At 43.1% G+C, this 21,129-nt stretch overlaps 1 protein-coding gene and 1 long non-coding RNA gene across 6 annotated transcripts; one reads left to right on the top strand and one right to left on the bottom strand.

Annotated features, from left to right (window-relative positions):
- The first annotated feature begins 229 nt into the window (after positions 1–229).
- Positions 230–16,760, top strand: E2f8 (E2F transcription factor 8). 2 transcript variants are annotated; one of them, XM_063256809.1, is made up of 13 exons: positions 230–489; positions 1,646–1,772; positions 3,304–3,567; positions 3,945–4,101; positions 5,834–6,148; positions 6,537–6,698; positions 8,252–8,389; positions 9,808–10,011; positions 10,273–10,357; positions 11,272–11,803; positions 15,006–15,135; positions 15,248–15,648; positions 16,010–16,760. In XM_063256809.1, exons 2-13 carry the CDS (start codon positions 1,758–1,760, stop codon positions 16,187–16,189), a joined length of 2,583 nt encoding a protein of 860 aa, XP_063112879.1. In that variant the 5' UTR covers positions 230–489; positions 1,646–1,757; the 3' UTR covers positions 16,190–16,760. The 2 variants fall into 2 exon arrangements, with proteins under 2 accessions (XP_063112879.1, XP_003462648.1); XM_003462600.4 differs by lacking the exon at positions 230–489 and adding an exon at positions 944–1,339.
- Positions 5,449–11,519, bottom strand: LOC106025891 (uncharacterized). 4 transcript variants are annotated; one of them, XR_001199483.3, is made up of 5 exons: positions 11,451–11,519; positions 11,086–11,278; positions 9,794–9,858; positions 8,636–8,792; positions 5,449–6,676 (listed from the first exon to the last, which is right to left on the bottom strand). It is a non-coding gene; the product is annotated as an uncharacterized LOC106025891 (long non-coding RNA). The 4 variants fall into 4 exon arrangements; XR_010049939.1 differs by lacking the exon at positions 11,451–11,519 and having other exon boundaries at positions 5,449–7,061; positions 11,086–11,276; XR_010049938.1 differs by lacking the exon at positions 11,451–11,519 and having other exon boundaries at positions 9,794–9,938; positions 11,086–11,276.
- Positions 16,761–21,129: the final 4,369 nt, after the last annotated feature.

The raw sequence follows: 21,129 nt of genomic DNA on the forward strand, positions 1-21,129 counted from the left end.
CTGTGCTGGCCAAATTTTATTTCCCAACCTAGAGCATATGGGCAAGGGGTATAATGCCAGAAAAAAAAAAAGGATAAAAGTTGCAGAACTTTTTCCCCCAACTCAGCCGTGGGGGCGGGCATGGAGGGCGGTGCCTGCATTCTGATTCGCCGGTGGCCGGTGCGGAGAGGCGCGGATTGGCGCGCGGGCCCGGGCCGGGAAGAGCGGGGTGGGGGAAGGGAGAGGCGCTCCCTGCCCGCGGGGTCGGCTCGCGCCGGGAGCGGGTTAATTTCAAATCGGGGGCTTGACTGCTCCAGGACGGCCACGCTCCCCTGCCCGCCCGTCGGCCCGCCTGTCCGGGTCCTGGCGTTTACCTCCGGCACCCACCTCGGCGCGGCGGAAAGGCTGACTAACCTCCCGACACGCGGGCTCCCGGGCCTGGGCGGGAAAAGGGGTGCCAAGGGTCCCCATTCGGCCCCCGGCGGCTCCGACCGTGAGGTGGACTGACAGGTCAGCAGAAAGCAGAAGGACACGGCGCGGGGTCTACTGGCCCCGGGAGCGGGCTGGGGCGGGCGGCGGCGGCGGCCGTTTCCCGCCTCCCGCTCTGCCGGGGGCCGTGGAGGGAGGAGCCGAGCTCCCGCGCAGAGGGGCGGGGGCGACGGAGGGGGAGGGGCGGGGATGCCGGGGTTCCGGGCGCGGGTTTGCCCGCGCTCAAGCCCCGCGCAACTCCAAGGGGCGGCGCCGGCTACGGTCGGGCTTTCCGCGCCAAATTTTTAAATCGAAGGCGGAAGGCCCGGCCCCACCCCTGGCGCAATCAGCCAATCGTAGGCCTGCAGCGGGCTCTCCGATTGGACGGGAATCGTTGCCCTGGAAACCATGAAGATGCTGTCCGGGAACTGTCCGGCGGGTGGCGGGCGGCTGGCTAGCGGCCCGCGGGGGAGGTGCTGTCGGCTGGGAGGAGGGGAAGCGTCCCGGGCGCGGAGCGAGTGGCGGCAAGGGGACGGTACCTGGTTGCCTTACGGAGCGGAGGCAGTCTTCTACAGTGGAACCTCGTGTCGTGAGCCCGCCACCTGAGTACCAGTACTTCGCGTTCTGCATCTTTAATGAAGTCTTTAGAAAAGGAAAATATAATCATAAGGCGCTCTTTAAATGCCCCGCCGTATGCCTAGAGCTTTGGGGCTGGATTTGAAAGTTGTGTATCAAGCGACTTCCCAAGTCTTTACTGCCGCGCCTGGCACGTGTGTGCAAGGGGAGAAAATCAGGCATCTCGATGCAGATTCGTATCCAGATACCTGGGGTTGTGTGTGTTGTGTCAGAACCGGGCTCGTGCGCTCAGTCCGGAGCCCTGCTCGGTGGACAGGTGGGTGCTCTTACAGTATATTTGGTGAGGTCTGCGAAACAGCCCACTTTCTCTAAAGAGGGGAGAGGGCTGTCGGCAGAGATTCTGTGGGTTGCTTTAAGTCTATGATAGCAGATGGGTTTATGCAGGAATTTTACTTGGGTTTCCTGCAGTTCTCTGCCCAGTAAGTCTACTTGTGATGGTCAAAAAATATTGTCTAATTCGTCACTTTTCGTTAGTCGGTTTTTTTGTAGCCTCTTGTGTCTGAATTTTCAACAGATTGCCTGATTGTGATATTTTTCCCCTCTGTTTCTTTTTTTCTTTAAGGATTTAAAAGATTTTGATAGAATTGATTGGACTACTTGACCATTGAGATTTGGGAAGGAATGCCAGATTTTTCATTTTTAAAGAATCACTAAATGTGTGAGAAATTGACATAATGGACAATGAAAAGGTACTTTTAATTTCAATATCGATTCTGGAATTTTAAGTGTAATATCATCCTGGTTTAACTTCTTAATGTTTCATTCTCCAGCATTATCCTTTTTTTTTTCTTTGTAAAAACCTCAAAGGAAGGGAAGTTTCATTTTTTAAGAGATGTGTTGGAAGTCTCAAAAAAGATAAACAGAGAAAAACATTTTTAAGAGTAATAAAATGTATTAGTTACATGAAAATACTTAATTCTTCAACAGTTGGAATTTGAAAGGGCATTTGAGATGGCTCAGTATTAGATTTGTTTTACACAGTTTCCTACTAGAGCTCTAAATGCTGTTTATGAGGTATTTTGTAAAGTTATACAGAGGAATTGCTAACAAGGGTGGCTCAACTGGTACTGGTAACTTTTAGGGAAACTTTTAGGAAAAAGTTCTTGAAGTTTTACATGTTAAATAAGAGACTTCCTGTTACTCTGGACAGTGTGAGGTAAAGAAGAGGAGTCATTAGAGACTAAAGTGCATCCTTGAGACCACATGTCCTGAGTATACTTGCTATGCACTAATTTCCCTCCAAGAGGACCATATCTAGACTGAGAAGGTTCTGGTCCTTTGTGACCTCCCTCTACCTGGTGTCTTCTTCTGCTAAATAGGAATACAAGATTCAATAAAAATATACACAGAAAAACACTGCAAAAGTCCTCATATGTCACATGTAAAAGAGTGCCATTAATCCATGTTGCTAAGGTTACTGAAGATGTGGGTCTCTGTTCTTTGACTTACTTTTCCAAGTATGTTCTTTAAAATAGTGTGCGAAGTCCCTGGTGTCTGAAATTGGAAAGGATGTAGTCTTTATTATTCTTACTAATGAAATGCTGTTAACGTAACCTTCTTGTCGCAGTAGCAGCCTTCCTTCTGCCAAAAACCAGCTCTGTGACCTTGGGTAGCTCCTTTTACTTCCCTTGATCCATTTTCTCCATAGTAAAGTCAGAAGGTTTATGTTCAAAGAACAGATCTTTCTGGTCAGAAGTCGTTCTTTTAGGCACTCTAGATTTTCCTGATAAGTCTGCTCAGCTCTCCTGCATGTTTAGTGTTTTATGGAGAATCTGCTGCAAGTCGCCATTATGCTAAATGGATAATGGTTTCTACTCCAGAGGCCTTTATTTGTTAGTCTCTTGAGTAAAGGTTGCTTCTAAAACTTGAGATCACTTAAATGTATCAGTCTTGTTTGGAGAAGATGAGTGGAAGATATTTGGGGACTTCTCTAAATCTAAAATTATTTCAAAGTAGAGTTAAAATTTATTTTAACATTTTTAAAAAATCTTGGAGGATAAAAAACATTTAGGTCCATGCTTCTTATAAAATTAAAGACAAGAAATTTAACTATCAGAATGGGCAGTAAGTGTCAAGTGATCATTGGCATGTACTCATTAACTGAAATCATTTGGCGTTTCCTCCTCAGCAGTAGTCTATGTGTTGTACAATTTTTATATGTTAAAGCTGTCTGGTAAGTCCTGTCTTACAACAGATTTGTAACTACTTCCTTTGAACCAGGAAAATCTTTTTATTGAGCCACACAAAAGGGGACTGATGAGGTCACCCTTGAAGGAGTCCACCAAGGAGAATGTCTCACCTAACCTGGGCCCTTTGACCACGCCCACCAAGCCCAAGGAGGTCTCCCAGGGAGAACCATGGACACCCACAGCCAATCTGAAAATGCTTATCAGTGCTGTGAGCCCAGAAATCCGCAGCAGAGATCAGAAAAGGGGGCTGTTTGACAACAGAATGGGATTACCTGAGGCCAAAGACTGTTTACAGGTAGGTTCTCTTGGGTTGGAGCCTTGGGATCCGTAGGGTATTGAAGCTGACATAGAAATGTTCAGGGATAGGAAGCCACTCAGAAACTGTTGCTGACCTCCAGTGTACCGAAAAACGTGGACCCATCAGATATATGGCATTGGGAATTCTGAACATTTAAGTAATTTACATTTCAGGCTTTCCTTGCAGTTTTGTCAAAGCGCATGTATATTCCCCCCTCACGAATGTACTCTTTTTTTTTTTTCCTACCCCAAACTTTGCAGCTGTCCAAGCTAAACATGTGTGTAAGTGGTGTTAGTCATCGAGCTGCAGATGCCCCTAGTAAATCTGTCAAACTTTATTTACCAGTAAGACATTGTATACCGTTTCCTTTGCAGGAACACTTATCTGGAGATGAATATGAGAAGTCTCAACCAAGTCGAAAAGAGAAAAGTTTAGGATTGTTGTGTCATAAGTTCTTAGCAAGATACCCTAAGTATCCCAACCCTGCTGTAAATAATGACATCTGTCTTGATGAAGTGGCGGAAGAGCTCAGTAAGTATTCAGGGAGTTTGCTGAAATGGTTAATAATTAAAATGGCTTTATGGACTTAACTCCTTCAGAGCCATGTGCGTAAGAGATGAAGTCAAGGCCACATGGAAATTAGGTTGTAAAGTCTTTGTCATTTAAGAATAAAGGGGAATAGTTTCTAACGTCAGTAAATCTTAGAGGCAAAGTACTAACCACTGGAGAGTTACTTCTGGTTATAGGGTCTCTAAAGCTTTACTGGGAGGCAACAGTGTTTTGTGATTTGTTTCACTATCAGCTACAACTCTGGACTTTCACCTTGGCCTCCCCTTGGGAAGCCCACGTGTATCTTCATGGCTAAGTGGAGGGCCAACTTCTGTGAGAGGGACCAGGACTGTGTCTTCCCCACCACCATTAATCTGAGAAGAGACAGGGTTTTTTGGAATGTTTTGTGGTTGACAAAAATTGTGTTCCACCCTCTTTTTACTCCCTGCATCACCGACCTGCATCAAGTTACAGCTAAAAAGGAGCCCATAATAACTTTGGAATCGTGCATGCATGTCTTAACTCCAGTACTCAAAGAGGGTGCTAAGCAGGATAATACATTTATTGTCTGGATATCACCCGTGGAGAAAAGTGTTAGGTTTCTAATACATTAGTATTTATAACATGTCTATAAATATCAGCTTTATTTCACATTTGAAGAGTATACCACTTAGATAGGCCAGTAGGAAGCACCCTTTAATCCAGCAGCTATTTACGGATCACCTGAGTGCCAGGCAGTGTTCTAGGAGCTGAGAATACAGCAATGAGGCAGAAAGGGGAAAACCTCTTCTCTGGGGAACCTGCATCCTGGTGAGGCAGTGGGTACTGAACATAGGACACAACACATTGGTCATGATGGTGAAGGTCAGGTAGTAACATACTATGGTGAAAAGGAGAAGGGTAGAAGGGTCCCCAGGACTGGCCCTTTACGATTTTTAATGAAGTGGTCAGGTCAGGCCTCACTGAGTTGACATCTGAGCCAGGACTTGAAAGAAGGAAGTAAGGCAGGAGGAAGAAGGGCTTCTGAACCCAAGGAAGAGCCCTGGCGTAGGCAAGGGCTTGTCAGGCAGTCCCCGCGCAGCGAGACTCCACTAGAGGGCGCCCTTCTTGAAGGCGCGTTTTGTTAAACACTTTTCCAGAAAAACTAGATTTCATCAAATATTTGAATTGGAATCAACATTGGAAGTCAATTTCTGGTTAAAAAGAAAAAGAGAGAGAGGGAAACATAACACTGCAGAACGCTGAAAAGTCAACTAGATGGGTAGATGCAGAATTACTACTACCACATTATTAACCATTGCTGGAAAGTAAGCACAGTCAGACGCAAGTAGAGATATAATATTCTATTTTTTATGTGACTTTTTAGAAAACATCACGGTTTTTGCACTTTTCTGAAATTGCAGCACTTTATACCAATAATGTAATTCCTGTAGGCAGGACTCTGTGTACGTGTGATGAGATATTTATGCCTGCCTCACAAGTTAGGGTGAAATATCCTAATGCTGTGTAACACATACTAGGTCCTCAATAGACAGTGTCTTATTCATATGTATATGTCATTCTCAACATATCACTTGTTAAGGATGCATGTAGTAAATAAAATTGTATTATTCAGAACCTGATGACCAATAATACCGTAGAAGAAAATGCACTCTATTCTGAACACATCACAAAAGCATGACCCTACTAATGCACAATTTTTTATTCTTCACAGATGTTGAACGTCGACGAATTTACGATATTGTGAACGTCCTGGAGAGTTTACACATGGTGAGCCGACTGGCCAAAAACAGGTATACCTGGCATGGGCGACACAATCTCAACAAAACCCTCGGCACTCTGAAGAGCGTCGGGGAGGAGAATAAGTACGCCGAGCAGATTATGATGATCAAAAAGAAAGAATATGAACAAGAGTTCGATTTCATTAAGAGTTACAGTATAGAAGATCACATCATCAAATCAAACACCGGCCAGAATGGACATACAGAGATGTGTTTTGTTGAACTCCCTGGCATGGAATTTCGGGCAGGTGAGAGATGGTATTGAAAAGCCCAGGCCAGCCAGGTTTACCAGCCAGGGCTGTAATCCCAGCACATGGGAGACAGACACAAGAGGATCACCTCAAGTTGGAGGCCAGCCTGGGCTACATAATCAGGTTCAAGACGAGCCTGCACTGCATGGAGAGACTTCATCTCTAAAAAATAAAATAAAACATAAAAGTCCAGGCTGTGTAACTTTTCTGAAGGGTCTCAAAAGACCCCATGAAAACACTATTCTATCACTACTGTGGCTTTTAATGTCAAAATGCTGCAGTTGTCAGCTGGATAATCTGGTGGTGGTATTTTTAGCCCTGTTACTTTAGAAGTCACTTGTCCTTTCATGAATTTTAATTCTCTAATCCTCGTCCTTCTCCAAAGCTTCTGTAAACAGCCGCAAAGACAAGTCCTTACGAGTGATGAGCCAGAAGTTTGTGATGCTGTTTTTGGTGTCAACACCACAGATCGTCAGCCTAGAAATCGCTGCCAAGATTTTAATTGGGGAGGACCATGTGGAAGACCTGGATAAAAGCAAATTTAAAAGCAAGTGTCATAATCATGGAATTTGGGACCTTCTGGGGAACAGCAGTCTCAGTGATCCACTGATTTTTAGGAGTCTTGGTCATTTAAATAGGTCTCTAGTTATCTTCCTTTTTCTCCAGTAGCTCTAATAGGTTTAGATTTAGTTCCTTTGTAGGAGTCCAAGATAGGAATCACTGTTCTTACTTGTACTTTGAGTTCATCTGATACTTTACTACGGGGCCCTTTTTACACTGGAAGAATCTGTCCTGTGAGGTATGAATGAGCAGTAAATTGTAAAGTGATCGAATCCTTGTTTGGCTCCTTCCACTGATGCTGCTGGCTGAGGATACAGTTGGCTGATACAAAGGTGACCTCTCAAGTGACCTGTAAGAGAGATGGTTTGCCATTCCGAAACAGTGATTTTAGCCAAATGATCTGCTCCGAGTGAGGAAGGGACCGTGATGGGTTCCTAACGCAGTGCTTTGGCCCTATGGCCATGCCAGACTTTGTAGGAAGCTCCATGTGAGGAGTAGAGAGAGGGTGTAGACAGAGATGCTCAGTGCCTGCAGTCTGTTACATGCCTATTTCTGCTGGAAGCTAACCTGGATGGGGGCAACTCACAGGACCCAGCTGTACCATAAGGAAGAGCTGGCCCAAGTGATCTGAGAGGCTGTAGAGATTGCCTAGGGCCCTTACACCAAGATACCTTCCTGTCCTTAAAGCTGTCCTAGTCCCATGGCAGAGTATTCAAATGTCCTGAGGCTGACAGTGTGTCCATAGTGACAGCTGCATAGAAAATAAGGGTCATGATGCCTAGGAGTTAGGTGATGGGGTTAGGAGACCTACCATTTGAAAAAAGACCTGATGGATCGCCTGTTTTTTCTGAGTCACCAGTTTTCAGCTCTGTTTTCTCAGTTAGTCACAGCTTTGGAAGCCATTCCAGGAACTATAGATGTATAATTTGCTGAATCCTCAGGATATTCAGTACCTTCTGGCATGGCTACGAAGGACTGGAGTTTATACTAACAAGATGGAAGTAAATAGGCTTCTTGTGACAAAGCTTTAAGATAAGTGAGATTTATAGAATTAACAAGTATATGCTTGACCTAAGGACAACTTCTTATTCACAAAATACACAAATTTTCTGGGAGTAAGAATTTCTCATTCTTACCCTATTAAGTAAATCTTGTTATAAACTATCACAAGCAAAAAAGCGATGTTTATCACTCATCTGTTTTTGTCCATAAAATTCTTCTGATTCCTTGTCATTAGAAGATACCAGAAATAGTGGCTTTTCATAAACAGGGCGATCTCATCAAGATTTTTTCTTTTTCAACTTGTACTGTTGTCATTTCAAAATTCAAGGCCAGCAGTGGCTGTCTTTTAAATATTTAAAACTACTTTTTTGTTTTAATTAAAGCACTATACTAGAAGTAACTTAAAAGGAGCCATATGTGCCTCTGTGACATTGATGGTTAGGATATCTCTAAGAATCTACATGAATTTCTTATGAAGCAAAAATCCTTTGATCATGATTATTCTATTAAGAGGCATATATACTTTTTCATTTCCAGCAAAAATCAGGAGGTTGTACGATATAGCTAACGTTCTAAGTAGCCTGGATCTCATCAAAAAAGTCCATGTTACAGAGGAAAGAGGTCGAAAACCAGCTTTTAAGTGGACAGGCCCGGAAATCAGTCCCAATACCAGTGGTATGTAACTGTTTACTTTCATCCTTTCCTTTGTTTTTTAATGTATCTTTAGGGAGATTCGCCCTTCTTTCTTCCTGCACCCCTACATGGAAAAAACATAGATAGATGGTTGAACAAAACAGTGTTGAATGCCAAAGCAGAAGGCTGGCTCCCTGTTCCATCAATACCTAAAGGTCTATAACTACCACCACCCCCAAGCTGTATTGTAGAATTTGCAAGTGAAAGGACTTGAAAAGTTGAACGTACCCCGTATGTCATGAGACACTGCTGCTGTTGTTCCTGTGAGCACCGCAGGATCTGCACACATGGAGAACATGGTCTAAGTTCACTCTGCTGCCATGGTAGATCCACATCTCAGTTCTGTGATGCTAACATTTGGCCTTCCGCCAAAGATGCAGAATCCCTGGGAAATGACAAAAATGTGGAGCGCAGAGAGACTTAAGTTTCAATCCCAGCTCTGCCACTGATTAGTCGTGGGGCCTCTCCAAGTTTTCTCAGTTTCCTGCTCTGTGAAATTGGAAATTGGACAGCGGCACCTTGGCAGGGTTATGGTGATTTTAGATACAACCTCAGGGAAAGGTGGGCTCTTGGTGTAGGGCTTTGGAGTGAAGGCTCTTGGGCCATTCTGGCCTAGTCCATATGCGAAGCCCACGAGCTGCCCGCTGGGAACTTTGAGTCACTGGCTCATGTCTCTGTCCCTGCTCTTGTCTCTGAGAAGTACCTGCCATGTGGAGCCAGTGAGGGAGTCACCATGTTTCAGTAGCTCTGAAACTCGACTGATGAGAGGACACAGGACTTTCCAGCCATGCATCAGGAGAAGTCAGTAATGACTGCACTGTAGCACATCCCTGGTATAAGATAGTTGGCTCCCTCCACAGATGCCGCATCAAGGGACTCCACACAGACATGTGGTGTTTTTTGTTGTTTGTTGTTGTTGTTTTGGTTTTATTTGGCTGTACTGAACATATGCAGACCTTTTCTGATTGCTTCCTAAACAGTAACGTATAACAATTATTTACATAGCATGTGCATTCTACAGCGTTAGGTAGTGTAGTCTGGAGGTGATTTAAAGCATGTGGGAGAAAGTATGTACGTTATATGCAAATACTATGACATTGTATATATGGAGCCAGGGCATCAGCAGATTTTGGTATGGTAGGGGATTCTGGAACCAATCCCTTTGGGTACCCAGTGACAACTAACTGTATGGGTGTGGTCTCAGAGCTACATCAGGAAATGTCGGGTCTCAGAATTCACTGAGTAAGATAAACAAGGTCACATCTATAAAGCCCCTGGGACAGTAGCACACAGCTGGTGATTTACAACTGTCACCACTTTGATCCCTAAAATTTGAACTACCCTGATTTCGTATCTCGGAAGGTAGCCAGATTTTGATATACTAACCTTTTCCATTTCAGGCTCCAGCCCAGTCCTTCCTTCTGCCACCTCTGACCTGGGGGTGCGGCGATCTGCCAAAGAGAACTGTGCCAAAAACCTCTTCTCCACGCGTGGCAAACCCAACTTTACACGACACCCGTCGCTTATCAAGCTGGTGAAGAGTATAGAAAGCGATCGGAGAAAGATAAATTCTGCTCCTAGCAGCCCCGTCAAGCACAGCAAAGGTGTGTACCCCAGAAATGTCAAGGTTCCCTTCCTTTTTCTCTGCCTTTTTAATACAGATGGCTTCGTGGATCCATTGGTTTAGTATCTATAGACCCAAACATGCAGACTGGTAAAGCTAAATTACACGTGAATTACGGAGGTTAAAAAGTAATTTGGGGGACTGACTATTCATTGCTGTGTTCTGTTCTTTTGTCTGACACGGTTTTTTGTAAACATTTATTTCTTAGCTTTAACCACACACCCTCTTTCTATTTTACCAGCTGAGAGTTCTCAGAATTCTCCACCCTTCCCAAATAAAATGGCTCAGCTTGCAGCTATTTGCAAAATGCAGTTAGAAGAACAGAGGTAGGTTGACAATGTCTTTAGTAATGGGGTGAATTACTTTTACATTGCTTCTTTGGAATTGCTGGTGGGAATGTAAACTAGTACAGCCAGTAAGGAAATCAGTATGAAGAGTCCTCAAAAAACTTAAAAAAGAGAAATGCCATTTGATCCAGCCTTCCCCCTTCTAGGTTTCCTCCTGAAAGGGTTAAAGACTGTTTTACAGTGATCCATGCACACTCATGTTTACAGCAGCACAATGGAGCACTACTGTGACGGAAAAAAAGAATAAAGATAAACTTCAGTCATTTGTGGGAAAAATGAAAGCACCTTGAGACTATAATGCTAAGTGAAAAGAAAAAGAAACAAAAATGTTAAGTGAACTAAATCAGACACACACAGTTAAATACGGCATTGTATGAGAAACACAAATGTATACCGAGCAAAATAAAAGATAAATAGGAAGTAAGGAAATAGATCTTGCTCAAATGGGAAGAGAATCAAAACTGGAGGGAGGGGAGAGAAAGGAATTAAAACGGATCGTGTAGGGGCTGGGGATTTAGCTCAGTGGCATAAGCGCCTGCCTTGCAAGCAGGCGGTCGTAAGTTCAATCCCTGGTACCGATAAAAAAGAAAAAGACAAAAAACAAAATAAAAAAAATTTTTAAAACCCAGATCGTGTACATACAAGGAATGTAAACACCGTGTCCTGCCAACATGAACTAATAAAATAAATTTTTAAAAAATGCTTACCTTGATGTGATCGTGACACCAGCCTTGGAAACTGGAGAGGTGATCTTTTCTGTATCTCCTGCCCAGTCAGTACAGAAATGATCACTGGTATCACAAAAGTGTGGCTTCAGCCTGAGGCTTACAATGGAAGATCATTGAGGAGAAAATGTATTTCCCTCGTGTCATGTTTAAAATCTTATCTTTTAGTGAACCCCTAAAGAAAATGAAAGTACAGCTAGCAAGATCTGGGCATTGCAAACCAGTGACCCTGCTGGATGCTTCAGCAAACACCGAGCTGGAGCTGACGACACCATCCCTCATCCAGCCCCTGGGAGTCGTCCCCCTGGTCCCCAGCCCATTGTCACCCGCGGTGCCCGTGATCCTACCTCAGGCTGCCTCTGGTCCATCCTATGCCATCTACTTGCAACCTGCCCAAACCCAAACTGTGACACCACCCCAAGGCCTGAGCCCGACGGTCTGCCCCACCCACTGCTCTAAAGCTACCAGAGCAAAAGACTCCACAGATGCCACCACCGAGAAGGCCACAAACAGTGCCTCAAGGGCCAGCAGCTCCTCCAGAGCTGGAAGCTTACTGCCAGCACCAGAGAGACAAGGAGCGAAGAACCAAACCAAGGAGGCACCTGGAGAAAGGGGCTCCAAGAGATCCAGCATGTTTGAGGACTGTGTTTCTAAAAAGAAATATAAAGAGGACTTAAAAGGACTTGAAAACATGTCCGCGGTAAGTACAACCTTAAAATTGTGCTTTAAAATTTTAGGAATTCCCTGCTCAATTCTGGAACAATCTAGGGATGTGTGAAGTTTACTAGCACAAAGAGCTGGTAACAGCGTCTTAGCACACAAAGAACTGTTCCTTGGCATCTCATAACCCAAATGAGGTCCAGACAGCTAATCCCCTGCCAGGGTGATTTCGGAGACGTTTTTAACCTTCGGAGGAAGAGATTACTTGCTCGCTTTTTAAAGCACCACAGGCGGTTGCCCTTAAGTGTGTTTCTCCATCAGGCTGGAATGCAAACACCTGTCATGAAAGCTGTAAATAATTTATCAGCAGACCTAATCCCAAATGGATGGATGTGTGGGGTTCCTGTAACTCCTGCTTTCTGAGTCACTCCCCAATGTTTGTTTGATGTCATGGAACTGACATCTGTCGCCTAGAAGATAATTTGTGCCCCTTTTTTTACTTTTTCTCTGAGGATTTCTATTTGGTATAAATAGAGGAATCAAACTGACCTTGAAAAGTAGAAACATCAGTTTCTAGAGATGTTGACATTCTAGATGAATTTTTTTCCTGGGTAGAGATTAGTTCCGGAAAGAATTAATATTTATTGGATATTTACCCAATCCTAGATGTCCCAGGTATCAGGTACTTTTACATTCATTGTCTCGTTTTCCTCTCTTAGAACAGTTTTGTATGAGAGACATTATCATCACATGAATATCACTACACATGGAAACAAATTATTCTCTTATTTTGTCCCGGCTGTTAACTCAAGTTATTTTACTTCTCTGCCTTTTTATTTCCCCTTCCTCTGTAATGAATTTATTCCACCAGTTTTTCCCCCTGCTTGCTTCCTGGATGAAGAAAAACTGCACTCTGGCTCCCATCTAACCCAGCACCTGCCTTCAGCGGCTGTTGGTTCTGAGTATTTGCCCTATGGCCATATTACAGTTTTTGTGGGATTAAGTAAGTTTATTATGTGATCCTATGCATAAGGAGGTTTGTGATCCTGTTAAGACATTGTATCAGCTGCAGGGCATTAGTTGCAACTGTAGTTACTAAGGAAGCTTAGAGTTTGTCAAGTCTTCCCTGAGGATGGCCCCATTGAAATCATTCAGAGCGTCTATTATCGGGTGTTTTGTTTTGCATTTAATGTACACACTAGGGGGAAAATCACCAGACTCAGTGTTCTAGGAGGTCCATTAATCTCTGGGCCAGTGGGGATGATTTAGTGATGGTTCTCCATTGCACCCTGAATTTTGTTGCATCAGGATTGGGTTTGCAGTGGGTACATTTTCTATGTCTCATTGCTTCTTTTTTTCATCTCTGTGGCTTCATTTTGACCACTTCTTTTTAGCATGGGTGATAGAGAGCAAAGACAATGTATTATAGTCCAGAGAACATTTCCAGAGAATCCACACTTCCAGAGGTGGAGAGAAAACAATATTTAGATAAACACGAAAATACACACAGACAGTGAATGTGAGAGAAGGACAGAGAATAAAATAGAATGAGATGAGAGGAAGAAGAGGTCTGTAGGCTGAAAGAGATGACATTCCAGTGGAAATATGTCAGATTCATTCATTATGCTAAATTAGTAGTTCTAACGATTTTTTTTTTTTAAAAAATGGAATTAGCACCATAGGTTAAAAAATTTTATAATAAATGCAATTCATTAAAAATTGAAAAGCATGATTATGGAGAAAGTACTATAGGTTTTACTGAAGTCTTTAAAGAGTGAAACCAGGCATCATCATAACCTGTGCCAGACCATATGACTACAGGTCACAGCACACCTGAATGTAAAAGGTCCCAGTCCAGCCTTTAGAATTCTATTTCTGCGCTTTCAGAGTGCCAGCTGGTAAGGGTTCTGAGGATTAACCAGCACCTATGAAACAAAATTTAAATCTTGTGGTGTACTTTTGGCTCTATGAATTCTGCATTCACTGGTTCCCAAGGAACAGACATACTAAGAGCTAGATCAAAGTGTGGACTGTTGTTTTGACAATGGAGAGAAGAAAGGTCTGAAGGAAGATAAAAGGAAGCCCCTACTTTGTAATAGCTGCTTTTAGCTTTCGCCAGCCCCAAGCAGGCCTGCTCAGCCACCCACGTAGACTTCCTGTCCAGTGAAGTCCGGAGAGACTGGCGGGGTGGGAGGTGCTTGCAGGCAGACATATGGGCCTTTTCTGTTTGGAATATTACTTTTTTTTTTTTTGCATGAGACTTTGCTCAGTGATGTTTGGGTCTCTGATACGAATTAATCAGTTCTATTTTTTTTGTCCGTCATTTTTGAACTTCAACCTACGTTGGTTTTCCTGTAAAAGCCTAGTATCACCAGAATAAGCCGTACCACAAAAAAGTCTATAAATTCCTTTTGTTCTAAATCGGGGGTCAGTAAACTTCCTATAAAGGGCCAGAGAGTAAATCTGTTTGGCTTTGTGGGCCATACGGCCCCTGTCACAGGAGGGCAGCCATAGATAATGCATCAATGAATGGGCATGAATGTTCCAGTAAAGCTTTCTTTACAAAAGCATAGGAAGGGTTAGACATGGCCAAACACTGTGGTTTGGCTGTTTCTTTCTCTAAATCAACACTGTCTCAAGTGTTTTCTTTGAATAATAGTCCTCCTTAATAGCCTACCAAAAACAATCTGGGAAGTGCTACACGTAGTATGTCCCACTTGAGGGTTAATAATGCATGCAGTCATTAAAGTCTCTTAAAAATTCTCTAACAAAGACACCATTTGTCTTTGTTTAATTTAGCATTTCCCGAATGTATTTGATCACCAATCATGTAATGCCTGCTTGCATCTCCAGAAGCAAGGGTCTCTCAGAATACTTGTGGGGAAATACTGCCCTACCTAATTCAAGAATAGCCAGGTACTGCTCCGCAGTATGGCATGTGGCTTTCGCCAGCATTAAACACGACACCAACAGGACCACATCATACCCAGAAGTCTGATCACAGGAGTCAGGATGTCACTACGAGTGTACTGTGTTGGGAGAGTCCTACCTCTGTGCAGGTGCCAGTAGCATTTAAGATACAGAAGACCCTGTGTTCTCTAGCACCAGCTCTGGAATGCATGGGAGGGTGGCTCTGGGAACCAGATGGTTCGTCCCAGACTGTGGAAGGCTTTGGTTGGATGAGACAAACAACAACTGACATTAATTTGCATGTAAATAAACCCCTCCTCCTTGTTTTCCAGACCTTGTTCCCGGGATACCTAATCCCTCTCACCCAGTGTTCATCCTTGGGGGCAGAATCCATTCTATCTAATAAAGAAAACTCAGGTACACCTTCCCCAAACCACAGGATCTACAGCTCCCCAATCGCAGGTGAGCATTCAGAAAACACCATTGAAGACAGAGCCAGTCTCAAGTTTCTTAAGCCTTGTAAACCCCTCAGATAAATGCCTGTCCTTTTAAGATCTCTCCCTTTGTTTTCCAGGTGTCATTCCAGTGACATCCTCTGAACTCACTGCTGTGAATTTTCCCTCTTTTCATGTGACCCCTTTGAAGCTAATGGTCTCCCCCACTTCCGTGGCAGCTGTACACGGTGGGAACAGCCCAGCGCTTGCCTCCAGCCACCCCATTGCCATTCAGAACCCAAGCTCAGCCATTGTAAACTTCACTCTGCAGCACTTGGGACTCATCTCCCCCAGTGTGCAGGTGTCCGCCAGCCCTGGACCTGGGTCTGGAACCATTCCTGTGTCCCCCAAAATAGAAGCAATTAGTGTCGTACCAGAACATGCAGGCTGTCAGCAAGGAAAGGCCACCAGCTCTGACTCACCAGTCCCGGGCCAGAGCCAACCAAATGGACAGTCAGTCACTGTGACAGGGACACAACAGGTGAGGGTATTTCCACTTAATTTCATTATTCCTTGAGTTATTAGGTCCCAAGTGTCTGTATCAGAGGAGATTTGCTTTTATTTCCTGTGTTTGGAGGGGGAAAGAGGAGGAGAGTGGAGGACTGAAAGCCAGCCTTCCTGCCAAGTCCAGAAAGATATCCCCAAAGAGTCCACAGTACTGGCTTATAAAGAGGATTTTGTCTCCCCTTAAAATAATGGAGAATGTCAAACTTGTTAAGACTTCCGCTAGCCAGTTTCAGGATATGCTAGACATGTTCATCCACTCTAACCTGGCAAGTCTGTGAGGGCTTGTGTATTTCTAGTTTTAATTCCTTTTTCCCTTTCCTCTCATTTTTGAACAGCCTGTTCCCGTGACACCCAAAGGGTCAGAGTTAGTGGCTGAAAGTTTCTTCCGTACCCCAGGCGGACCAACCAAACCAGCTGGCTTATCCTGTGTGGATTTCGATGGTGCCAGTAAAACCTTTGGAACCTTCTTTGTCCCCCAGAGAAAACTGGAAGTTTCGACAGAGGACGTCCACTAATTGACAGATATCAGCTTAATTTAATTTGCTAAAGACTTATTTAATAGAGAAGAAGATATACACAGACTGATTTGGAGAACAAAATCTCCAAAAATACTGTAAATATGTTGAATGTTTACACGATATCAAAGCAGATACTTGTTTTCATGCATATATATATTGATATATATATGTACATTTGTACAAGGCTGTGTTCAGCCTTTCAGTCAAAATAAAACATTGAACTAAGGTATATTAGCTTCTGGGGGAAAGTGATTCGTCATTTCAATTGTGCCTATACTATTATACAAGTAACTGTATTAAAGTTTACTTCCCTTTCAGTAAATGTGTTTCACATGCTTAACACAGCATTCTTTTAAACTTTTTGCACAAAGAAAATGCTGTGTGATGTATAATGTTGTATTTTTACATAGGGCTGTCGCTATATTTTTTGTAATTTCTTTAATCTGTCAATGTTGCAGGATTTTTTTTGTAGAGTTTGCAACAAACCTTCAATCAAGTCTATGGAAAAATTATTTATAAGATGTATTTTTAATCATAAATTGTTAAATTAAAACTTTTCTAACATGTAGTTAACACTTTCATTGGCCCCTTAGGGCGCTTTGGGGAGAAAATTAAAACTTAATCTCAGACAGATTCTTGATGAAGAGAGTTCATCCTGGGTTCCCTTAGATACACAGCTTACAGAAAGTGCCCACACTCTTCCCCTCTTGTGACCCTTAGTATTGCCCAAAATAGGCATTGCTTTACATAGACTGTGGCTTTGACCAAGTGTACTCTGCTAGTTCCAACATGCATTGCAGCCCACCCTAGGAGGTTGGAGATGGAAAGCAGGAGCTGTGACACTCTGTCCTGCTCTAGCACAATTAGCACCTGTTCCAGGCCTCCCCTGCTGTCCACAGAGGATGCTGTGGTCCCTGTCCTCTTACCACATTTTCAGTACAGTCAGCTTCAAGAAAGAGAAAAGCAGTAAAGATTCTAATTTCCTCCAGTCTCAGAGAACCAGCACACCACATCCCCATGAGCTTAAGAAGTGAGCTGTGTACACAATGTGATAAATACCTCTCCTTCATGCCCTTGGTATGTGACAAATTGCATCTTGAGAATCGATAAGAGCCATCCCAGTCACAGTCTTAAAAGGATCATTGTGATACCTATTTCCTGCATGTTAACAGTAGGCACTGTGCTACACATTTTATTGCATCATCCAAGGGCTAGGACTATGTCACTGAGACTCCAGTTAAAGCAATAAGTCCATATTCCTGCTAGTCTTCTGGGCTTCTTTATCCTTTATCTCTCTGCCTCTAGATGGAACTGAGCAACTCTAGGAGGTCCCAAGCACATTGTTTTGGGGGTTATTTGATATTCATAAGGTTACCCCTTTCAAATATGCATTTTTTTATACAACCAAGTACAGCTAGATTTTCACATTGACCTAGAGACCTCTCCGAGCGCTGTATCACTAGAGAATGAATGTGAACCATTCCCTCCAAAGTATCTTTGCCTTTGTTTTTATCCTATGTGAAGGGCATGCAAATATCTCCCGATATATCAAGAAATGGTTGCAATCTTTAAGATGCCTATAGTACAGTTGAGAAAAAAACCATGAATAAATAAAGCATTTGCATGCAACAAAGAGAAGGTATAATCCTAGACAGGCTGCTAGATTGGATGGCATACACAACTATGAGAGAAAGCCCACCCAGGGCTCCTCCCATGCTCCTGCTCTGGCAGAGCTAAATAGGGCAGAGTTTGGGGCTCTGTTCTGCTCCCCTCACCAATTCCCCACTGGAAGAACCTCCCCCAGAAGAAGGATGCGTCAGCCCCAGGACTGCCCTGCCCAACTCTGCCACTCCCAGGCTTTTGATAATAGACTTGATCCCCTCTTCCTGGTGTACAGATCCTTGTGTGATGCCTTTCCCTTGTGTGGGCAGGACCTGTCTTTCTACTGTATCTAACCAGGATACAGAAAAGATGATTGAGTGTGTGTGATGATTTGTGGTTGCATAATTATGTCACATTGTTGCACCTGCCTTGCTGGAGTCTTTCTCCATGTCAGGGAACTCAACCTGGCAAGGCACTGTGGGCTGAGACAGCCTGCACCCTACAATCTGAGAAACTGAACCTCCAGTCCTCTCTGTAACCTCCAGGAACTGAACTTTGCCAGTGATCTGAGTCATCTTAGAACAGATCCTTCTCAGTCCAGCCTTGGATGAGATCATAGCCTCAGCTGCCACCTTGATCGCCACCTTCCGAGACACTAAGCAGAGAGCTCATCTAAGCCACGTCCCGACCCCTGAAAACGGTGATGATAAATGTGTGCCGTTTGAAGATCCTGTTTGTGGTAATACTGTTAAGCAGCAATAGATAACAACCACATAACTCACCAGTTTTCACAACTGTCTTCTTCCTCTTTGTGCTATTATTGTTCATTGGTTTCACAGGCACTGATAGGATGGCACTTGGGATGTGGTAACTCCATGACTTTAATAGAATGCCCGTTTTTATAGCTGGAAGCACCTTTAAAGATGGTAGGTAGTAATACAGTAGTCACACAATTTTTGCAAAAAGTGCAGTTTCTTTCCCTAATGGTCTCCTATTTCCTCAAGGAAATTCACTTTGTACATTGGATGGAGCTCCATGGACTGTAACTGGAGGCCCAGCTCATGTCTAGCAAAAATGAACTTGACATCCAGCCTACACCCCACCCCTATGGAAGCCTATGCTCCACTTCCTGCTAGAGGGCATTCTTGACATTCATTGTCTGCCATATTTTGCTTCTCTAGCTGGGTTTACTGCAGAGGCAACTGCCCACGTCCAAATCAGTTTTAGCCACCAGCTGATTCTCTCAGCCTTTGCTCCTCTTCCAAGAAATGCATTTCAAACCCTTCCCAGTGCCCAGAGCTGAGGCTGCCCTTTTAATTATGCTCCCCTCTTAACTGAATTCAGTGCAGAGTGGGTAGCTCCTTGTGTCATGGGACCAGCAGAATTCAGCAATGCAACCAATAGAAAAGGCCTACTGAAAAGGTAAGTAAGAACATTAACGTACAATGATATTGTGAAATAGGAAGAAACTACTCAAAAGGAAAAGGGAAAAAGGGAGGGAGAGGGGAAGGGAAGAAACAGAGAAAAAGAGGAAAGAAGGATGAATGCAAACCAAGCTTTGTGAACAGGGGGTAGAAGGAGGTTTGAAAGGGGATGGGAATGGGGCGAGGAATCAAGATGTATCAGGAACAGATACAAATTTCCTGTCATGAATGTGGCCATTATGTATACCTACCTTGTACCAATAAACTTAGATAAAATGATAAATAAATAAATATTTTTTAAAAAGAAAGAAGAGGCCTACAGAAATGCTTATCTCCTCAGAAAACACAAGTGACTCACCTATGTTCAAATCCATGCAAAGCGCTATTTTAATTACCATATGGGGAAAAGCTGACATGAAAGACAGAAGAAATCCAGGAAAATAGAGCAGTAGACTTTGTTGCCAAAAGTTTTTTAAAAACTGTCTTGAAAGCAGATTCCCTCAACCTTGCTCTTTCTAAGTGATTAGAGTCTCTGCAGATAAAGAGATTTCCAGAACTGGAGCAGATAAGCTGGTTGAGCAATCCTATTAATGATGAGTGTGAGCTGACTGCAGATTCTTTAAAGTATTTATCACTGACTGTTTTTGCAAACCCTGACGGCCTAAAATGAAAGATAAACTCAAAAGAAATGTGTCATTATTTCAAGTTGGAAAGCAGTATTAATCTCTTAATCGGTTTTTGAAGAAGTGGTTTTACATCTCATACCCCACTTGGGTAAACAGTTAATAACTTGCTTAATGGGATGAGTAGCTAAGAGATGACTTGTCATGATTGTCAACATATTGTAGAAAAATGAAGATCAGAAATGTACTATGAGTGTCCTTCAATAGTTGGGTCATCCAGGGCATTGTTGAGAGACCCTATTGCAGACGATCCCTGGGTGACTTACAACTTTCCCACTTTATTATGGTGCAAAAGCAATATGTGTTCACAAAATCTGGCCCACAAATTTTGAATTTTGATTTTTCCCTGGGCTAGTGATATGTGATAGACATTCTTGGAGGTTCTAGGCAGCTCTCAATCAGCAAAGGGACCCCAAGAGTAAACCACTGGTGCTCTAGAGTACATTGTGTTGCTAACATAGTTCAGTGGCTTGGGAAACCAAATGCAATCTCAGCATAAGGCATTTTCAACTTAGGACATAGCCCCATTGTAAGTAGAGGAGTACTGTGTCTGTATATTGAATTCCATTTTAAAATATTTATTCAGTTGTTACATGCATGTAATACTGGATTGTACAAAACAGTGACTACCATTCTATTTGAAGCATTTGTGGGAAAATGGATGCACGTTGATACCATAATGGTAAGTGAAATAAATCAGACACAGATGCTGAAAGGTCACCTGATTTCTCTTAGATGAGAATCCTAAACTCTAAATAAAGAACAAAATTAAAGAAAGACAATAGGAAGTAGGAAGATAGATCTTTCTCAAATGGGAAGGAGATCAAGAGATGAAGAGGGGGTGGAAGGGTATGCTGAGTTCTCCACTCAGGGCATAAAATCATCATGCCCTGCAAATGTATGCTAATAAAAAATTCCTTCCAGTGTGAATATTCTAAAAGTTTATCCAAAATGAAAGCATTCTTATTTCAATTGCTATGGATTAAACTCTCTCTAAAATGATGCAGCTCCTCAATTCCTAAACAGAATACTTTAAATATGATTTAATCTTTGCGTTTCAGAAATGCATGAACACTAGCTTTGTAAGGCTCAAATTTAACAAACATTGGGACACTTGTGCTACAGTGATGCCTTCAGGGCCTGTTACACATGCCAGCCTGGGTCCTCCTAAAATGAGTGGTCCAGAATAATATGCTTGTCGGGCTCTATTTTGATACCAGCTTCTATT

Source organism: Cavia porcellus, unplaced genomic scaffold (assembly GCF_034190915.1).
Source record: "Cavia porcellus strain 051 isolate PalLab524CR breed Dunkin Hartley unplaced genomic scaffold, mCavPor4.1 scaffold_9, whole genome shotgun sequence".
NCBI lineage: Eukaryota > Metazoa > Chordata > Mammalia > Rodentia > Caviidae > Cavia > Cavia porcellus.